Source organism: Dermacentor albipictus, chromosome 10 (genome assembly GCF_038994185.2).
Source record: "Dermacentor albipictus isolate Rhodes 1998 colony chromosome 10, USDA_Dalb.pri_finalv2, whole genome shotgun sequence".
NCBI lineage: Eukaryota > Metazoa > Arthropoda > Arachnida > Ixodida > Ixodidae > Dermacentor > Dermacentor albipictus.
Window position 1 is genome coordinate 49,195,782 of NC_091830.1, and position 8,172 is coordinate 49,203,953.

The following is an 8,172-nucleotide window of genomic DNA, read 5'->3' on the forward strand; positions in this document are numbered from 1 at the left end:
TATACGCCTTTTCACCTCGCGATATATTGGCTGGCGCGGACATTCTGTCTCGTACGACACGTTCCAAACGGAGTGAAGTGTGGCGCGACTTTCTCCCTAATCGGGAAATGGCGAGAGGAAGCGCGTGGGTGACGCGCGGGCGCGATTCACAGCAGCCGCCGCAAACGGACCTCCGCTCATGCAGCGCTGTGTTGCCATAGAGACGACGCGCGCTACTCTGGCGCCATCTCGTAGCCGTCTTCGCCGCAAAGCCCGTCCTCCGCTGCTATACGCTTCTCTTCTCACGCTTTCGCGATACCCTCCTCCTCCGCTTTCCTCTTCGCCCTATATCTTCACTCTCGCCACTTTTTTTTCATCCTCCGCTGTGCTTCGCGTTCGCTCTCATCTGTCACTGTGCTCGTTAGCTCGGTTACGAGGTACAACGCCGACGTTCGCCGCAGGAACGGGCGCCTCAGAGCTGCGCTCTAAAAAAAGAAGAGCGTTGTGATTCTACGCTTATCTAGATCACACAATGGTTTTATCAGGTTACATTTTTTGGTTGCATCAGAAAATGTCAAATTGTTTTCGTGCTTGATGTTAAACCTGAAAAGTACTGCGAAATGACCAGATGTACTGCGCCGTCAAGCGGAGAGTGCAGAAGCACGTTAGCCAACTCCAAAATTTCACCACGTTGCCGATATTTAGTAAGGATGAATTTGCCCACTTGCAGGCACTCAAAGTGACAGTTTTTGAGCAGTGCATGGGGGCGTTAGGGCAAAAAATAATCTTGAACATTGTTTATGCAAACATTGTTTCTGTTCTATGACTGGGATTACAAGGTCGTGTGACCGGATGCATTGCAGCCTAGCGCATTCATCGATGCGGGGTTGCCAATGCCTTTTCCTTGACTTGCGTTGCGAACCTCTACATGCATAACAACCACCGTCCACAGCCGGCGCTCCCTCGTGATGGCCGAACGTCTGTTCAGCGATCCGTCGCCTTCCGCGGCTGTTTACGACCAAGCGGTCCTACCACGGGTGTCACTTCCTAATCGCGTCCCATGTCGCATATCCGCTCTCCTTGGTCGCTCATTCGCGCCCATTGTCAGTGTCATCCCTCCCTTCCCCCCGCCCTCCGCGCAACACTTTTTTTCAGGTGCTCTTTCTCTCCCCCTACTTTCATTCCCTACCCCCTGTGCAGCGCGGTTGAGGTGTCCTCTGCTGAGAGACAGTTACTGCGCTGCACTTTACCCCAACCTTTCCTTCCCATCAAGAATCTCCTTCTCTCTCTCTCTCTCTCTCGAACCTTCCTTCCTTCACTACTGGCCGTCTGCTTCGTTTCCGGGGCGACAGCACCCTTAACATATATAGAGACGTGCTCCCTTCGGGCAGATTCATTGCTCTGCCGTCAGGTATCTGTCGTACAGAAAGAGAGAGAGAGAAAGCGATTGTTATTTTTGTGGTGGGAAGTCCGCATCACCGCTTTTGTATGATGGTTCGCGCCGCGTTGTGTGTCACGAAATCGTGTCGTTCGAAAGAGCAACCGCCTGCTCGCGCGGCAATCGCCAATGACGTGTCCCTCGCGGGAATGCTCATCGAAAGACGAGACTCTTGTTTTGGTCCGTCGGCACCTAAAGGAGGATGCGTCAGAACGCGACGGCGAGCCCTGTCGCAGGGTGCGTTTGTTTTCGTCCGTCGGCGTCGCCTGCATGGACGATATCGCTGCGCGGTTGCGGAGTTTATCCGATAGACGTATGCGCTCGCAATCAACAACGCGGCTCGAAGGGCGGCGAGACGGGAACAATGGCGAGGACGTGCGGTGCACACAGGTGCGACGCTCTGGACTATGGAGCTTTTAGAGATAGCGCACCCAATCGTTTATTTATTTGTTTTTTGAGCACCAAATTAACGCGCCACCACGCCTTGCTTGCGCTCTTTTGTACCCCTTTTGCTTTCGTTGAATGGCGTTAGCAATAGGAGTGTTGAAGTGGGAAAAAGTGTATCTCTCTGTGTGCGAGTGTGTGTGTGCGTGTGTGTGCGTGTGTGTGTGTGTGTGTGTGCGTGTGTGTGTGTGTGTGTGTGTGTGTGTGTGTGTGTGTGTGTGTGTGTGTGTGTGTGTGTGTGTGTGTGTGTGCGTGGGTGTGTGGGTGTGTGGGTGTGTGTGTGGGTGTGTGGGTGTGTGTGTGGGTGGGTGGGTGTGTGGGTGTGTGGGTGTGGGTGTCGGAATCCGCTCTGGCGGTAGACGCAGGTCACGTGGTTGAGGTTATATATATATATATATATATATATATATATATATATATATATATATATATATATATATATATATATATATATATATATATATATATAACCTTCGTTCCTCGAAGATGCACGAAGCGCAATGATGTGTCGAGTGCGCTCCTGAACGTCCCTTTGCGTTTGAACGCTCTTTAAGTCATGGATTCGTGGCCTAAAAGATGTGCGACGAAATCCGAAACGCTTTTTTTTCTCTCGCATTTACCGCTAAATCGCCACTGAATATTTGTACACCAGTCCCCCACCCTCCCTTTTTTGTCGCATTCTTCGGTAAACCGGCGGTTTGTGTCCACAAACTCTGGGTGCACCAAATAAAAAAAAAACTCCTTGCGCACAGGTCCATCATAGCGCTCGTGGTAATTCCTTTTCCTTCAATGCAACGGCGATTTGCGTTCCTGGCACCCCGATCGCCTGTCTCTCTCTCTCCCTTCTTTTACTGCCCACTCCCTTTCCTCGTGCAATGCTGTTGAGGTGACCTCGGCCGAGAGTCAGTTGCGGCGCTGCACCTATCTCTTCACTTTTCCTCATAAAATAATCACTCAGACGCGGCTTGGCGGCACTTCACATCGGATACAAAACAGCGCGCATAAAAGAAGACGGGACGGACAGATCTAAACGCAACAGCACACTGCGAGTGTGCCGTCACGTGTGTCCCTTGCCCTGCGACACTGAACATTTTATTGCGAAAGCAATACTGCTCGCACTTTCGGCCCATCGGTGGTCGTGGCGCCTCCTTACGCAGCTGCGCGTCACGTGACCAGCCTTCACGTGACCAGTGGCTAAGCCTTCAGCCGTGTGACGTCACGCCAGACCGAGAGACGGGGCCCCAGCTCGCGGCATCGATGGTGGAGGCGAAGCCTTGCGCGCCGCCGCTGCGGCGCTACCGAGAGAGGGCGCTCGCTGGTGTGACGTCACGCTAGGAGGATAAATGGGGCTACAGCTCGGCTCCTCGCAATGGTCGGCGCGCTGCCTTGCGCTATGCCGGATGATGTATAGCCATAAGTTTAACAAAGGGCAACCATGTCCGCACCATCAGCCGAACCAAGGCGCAGCCAAGGGTACTGCTTTCGCAATCTTCCAGGCTTAACCAAGCTAAGCCTTCAGCCAATTTTTTTTAACACGGACAACGCTTCACCATTTACGTGGCTAACGTACGACGTTGGACGGTTTGTACGCGGCTATGGTGCTGACGGGCAAGAGCCTAGCATTGTGTCGGAAGGAGTGAAGTTTTCTGTGAAGTGAACTTTTTCTTTTTTTTTACTAGGTGAAACACGTGATGACATAGCTGGCGACGAACGACGCAAATACTGAACAAAACGAACTTTGACTGAGATGGCTGTCGGCTGTCCGTCGCGGTATAGTTTAGTTGCTATGGCGTGGCGCTTGCTGGACTATAGAAATCGCGGTTTCGATCCGGGAGAAAAAAAATTCAAAATAAAAAAAGCGCTCGCGTACCTTGCTTCGGGCGTACGTTAAGGAAGCTCCGGATGGTCGAAATTCATCCGAGGCCCTCCACTATGCAGTGTTCCTCATATATCACTGTGCCGTTTCGCTACGTTAGACCCCACAACTAAGAATCCTTTTTCCCCCTTTTTTCACGTTTATATGTAAGTCTAGTTGATTACATCAGACCATTCTTTCCAACGAACTCGGATATATGTTTCAGTTATGCTGGTTTTATTGCTGCTTAAGCGTCACCTTTCGCGGTGAATCGTGCCGTATGCGGTTAGCTGGCAGTGGCGAACCGGGAGAGCGGTCCACGCACGAATCTCGGAGTCTCGCCATGCTTCGCGCCAACCCGTGCGCGTCAAAGTGCCGTCGTGAACACAGCCGCTATAGAGCATACACCTTGTGCGTAGTAGCTACGGCTCAATGGGCAATTCATTTTGAAACGGAGCGTGCTCAGCGGGTGGCAATACGTTTCCCATGACACGGGGCGCAATTATGTTTCGCCGAAACGGCGGCGAGGTTATAGTGGACGGCAACATTTATTGCGCCACACACTCGTGTCCACGTAAAATGCGAAGCTTCCGGCCTCGCCGAAAACAAGCCAATTATACGCGGACGCCGCGCGCGTCTCGGACTCGCCGCCCCGACCGGGTGGAATGGTTGCGCGATGGTGCCCAAAATCGTGCTTTAGGAAAGGGCGTGTATACCGTAAAGACGCACCTAATGCCCGCCTGCTTCTTTCTCATACAGCAGGACGGACAAGCGGACTGTTGACTGGCATTCATCTAGAGAACTTCGTTTTTAGGGGCCGCTTTTCGATTGTGGGAAAATGCGAATGACGTTCGGCTACTTAATTTGAGCTGCACGTTGAAGGACGCCCAGGTGGTTAAAATTATTCAGGAGTACCTTCTCCCACCCGCTAATGCATGCTTCATAATTAGATTATGGTATTTGTACGTAACACCCCAGAAGTTAACTTTTTTTTTTATGGAACGAAAAGACGCAAGATAGAGAAACGACAGAACGATTTAAGGGCGCTTATGCTCTCACCTGAAGAACTGAAGCTTCACTCAGCATACACAGATAAAAATTGTGTTCCGGTTGTTCAGTGCAGGCTGATGCTCCGTACGCAGGCTAATAGAAAGGGGTAAAACTAAAACTCGGAATAACGTAATTACCCGTGTGGGCAACTGAACATCGAAAATGCATGCTCAAGTACGAACGCACATCCGTATATATTCGCGCCCGCACAAACGCGCTCATATACACACGGGCAAACGTGCCCGATCCAGTTCGGGCACGAGTTCACATCACGTGGAAGCTCGCGTGGTTGTATCATCCGGAGGCCGAGTCATCGGGAACATGAAATTCTTTACCGACTGAGGGACTAGGGAGGGGAAAGCAAGAAAGCGTGTCGGTGAAGGCAGCAATGTAGGAGAGAGAGAGAGACGTTGCTCTTGCTGATGTTATGCCGGCAGATGCCGCAAATCCGTTTCGCTTCTACCAGTCAAGGTCGCCGTCGCTCTCGACTCCGGCCTCGATGGGCCGACCAGGCAGTCCGTTCACGTCCTTTAAATAACGTCTCCTAATAGGACAGGAGAGCAAAACAAACGTTAACGTAAAGAGAAAATTTGGGCGTAGCTCCAAAGAAGCCGAGAAATAAAAGCAAAGAAACGCGCTATAAAGTTGCTGCCCGCGACCGGCTTGCATTCATTAGATGCTGGAAAACCGACACACGTGAATCGGGCTGCCTGCTACGCGTAGTACGTAGACGGTGGGCGAAAGTCATGGACAAGCAACGTGAAAGCGCTCAGGTAACACTTCCATATTATCCGGAGGAACGCGTGCGTTGGTTTCACTGCAGGATTGGTTCGTGCGTATACCGCTGTTCCGCGACTGGGCGTTCACACTGACGACTTTCAGCATAGTCCAAAGCGGGAGTGATGCTCGTTGTGCCTGTGATGTGACGTTCGGCAGGCAACCATGCGTCGCGCTAGCCACAATGAAATGGGGCGCAAAGACAGTCCTGTCTCTTGCAGTGTCTTTTGGTTAACGCCCTCTATCTCTCTGCCCGCGCTGGCTGCCTCGTCGTAGGTTCACTGTTCCAACTCGCTCAAATCAGTACTGTGTTCGGGCAATGTCCCACGCTTAAAGCTCCGCTAATTTTGGCGGAGGTGTCAGCTCCTAAAACTGTTTCCTCAGTGCAGCCCATGTTCAACTGCTTCTCCAGCTTGGTTGGCATCTCCCGATGCGCGTTTGAACCCGCACAATCGACCAACCGTTTCGCGCGACTCCTAAATTGATTCTAGTTGTTCCTCCTGCCCTTACAAAGGGTCCTCCGATACCATCCTCGAGTTAAATTTATCCAGCAGCGTCTACCAGCGTTGCTCCTACAACCCCCCTATAGCTAACTATACCGCCTACGACCTAATCAATTTCCTAGCCATAGCTATATGTCCCAGCTCCTATAGCTGTTTCGTTGTTTGCCTAATCCGTCCCGCGAGAAGCCACAGTTCTTCTGTTACTTCCCCGAAATTGAGTGAGGCCACCCTGCTTTATCGCTTATGGCTAGGGGTGGCCTTCACGAAATCCTACTCGTTTCGCATTGGAATGGCCGATAACGCTCTCTGCAATGCCTGTCTTTGCGAGGAGACGCTGGAACACATTCTGTGCGACTGTCCTGAATATAATGTTCAGAGACAGTCCATGGCATCTGTTCTAGCGCACCTGGACAATAGACCATTGTCAGTTGCAACCATTTTCACACATCGCCGACAGAAGACATCGCAGCTGAAGGCGACGAAGGGACTACTTCGGTTTATGAAGGATACGGGCTTGGACAAGCGGCTGTGACAGTGATATCGTGTACTGCGCAAGAGTGACGGACTGTAACTGACGATGTGTTCGCTGTGTTATGTGCTCTCTCTCTCTCTCTCTCTCTCCTCCCATCTTTCATCTCCCCCATCCCGCTCCCATGTGTAGGGTAGCAAACCGGTTAAGCGAAACTGGTTAACCTCCCTGCCTTCCTTCTCCACTTTTTCCTTCCTTCCCCGAAATTTCGGAACTCCAACATTCGTCGTTCTAATTCCGGAAACCCGCCGTGGTTGCTCAGTGGCTATGGTGTTGGGCTGCTGAGCACGAGGTCGCGGGATGGAATCCCGGCCACGGCGGCCGCATTTCGATGGGGGCGAAATGCGAAAACACCCGTGTACTTAGATTTAGGTGCACGGTAAAGAACCCCAGGTGGTCGAAATTTCCGGAGTCCTCCACTACGGCGTGCCTCATAATCAGAAAGTGGTTTTGGCACGTAAAACCCCATAATTCAATTCTAGTTCCGGAAACCGGGTTTCGCATTTCTTCTGTGGAAAAAAGACGTTACACCGTTCGTCTGCATACCGAAAAAGACGGTGGATTGCGCAACCTGTTTTACATCTGTTTGTTTTGCTCCTTGTTCGCCCGACCCTTTCCTTAGTGTGTTCTGACTTCTGTTTCTTCTTTTTTTTTGTCTCGCAGAAGTCCTCATCCAAGAAGATGGTCAAGCGAACCGTCATCAAGTGCTGTCGCTACGTCAGCCTGGGCGCTCTCTGCTCCTCTCCGGTCCTGGTGACGTCGTTCCCCACCGAGCCGAACTTGGCGACGTCACACTGCTCCTCCTGGTCCGCATGGACGGAGCCCGTCACGTGGTCTCACGGTTCGCAGCTGTACATGTGATGCCGCCGCACCGTGCCCGCGGTCAAAACCGTGCCTCGCGACTTCTCTAATGTGCGTGGAAAACTGTTCGTTCGGCGACGTCTCCGTCAGGCAGCAGAGACGTGTTTCTCCGTGTACGAAAGCAACGTCTCTTGTCTGTTCAGTTGCCTCATAAGCCTACATAGCCTCATGTTCGGTTGTTATTCCGCCAGTGATGTTCTACGAGTGTCGTTGGAGATGATTGAGCTTGCTGGTTCGGCATTATGATAAATCGCAGCGCAAATATGCATAGACAGAAGAACTTCAGTTTGGCCTAGTTGGTATTTACTGCAAATCATATTGACCGCAAAAAAGACGGGGACAGAGGAAGAAAACACATAAACAGCACGGGCGGTAACTTTCAACTGTTTTATTCATAGCAGCCAGTGGGCATATATAGGCAAAAAGAACATGCGCAGATCGCAGATCGCATCTGATCGGATCGCATCTGCAATCCGATCAGATGCGATCTGCGATCTGAACATGCGCAGATCGCAGTTTGCTGCGATCTGCGCATGTTCTTTTTGCCTATATATGCCCACTGGCTGCTATGAATAAAACAGTTGAAAGTTACCGCCCGTGCTGTTTATGTGTTTTCTTCCTCTGTCCCCGTCTTTTTTGCGGTCAATATGATATGCATAGACAGACGAAAAGAAAGAGGGAAGGAAGGAAAGACGCACGATTGAGAGCCTTTTATACTAACAAAAGCTTATTTTCA

At 51.3% G+C, this 8,172-nt stretch overlaps 1 protein-coding gene across 4 annotated transcripts in view; it reads left to right on the forward strand.

Moving 5' to 3' along the window:
- The window catches only part of LOC139050713 (uncharacterized), a 175,506-nt gene extending 167,661 nt beyond the window's left edge, over positions 1–7,845 (forward strand). For 2 of the 4 annotated variants that reach the window (XM_070527355.1, XM_070527354.1), the window contains one exon: positions 7,239–7,845. In XM_070527355.1, the coding sequence (XP_070383456.1) occupies positions 7,239–7,436 (198 nt within the window). In that variant the 3' untranslated portion in view covers positions 7,437–7,845. The remainder of the gene's footprint in view (positions 1–7,238) is intronic. The other 2 variants (XM_070527356.1, XM_070527353.1) reach the window with 2 other exon arrangements.
- Positions 7,846–8,172: the final 327 nt, after the last annotated feature.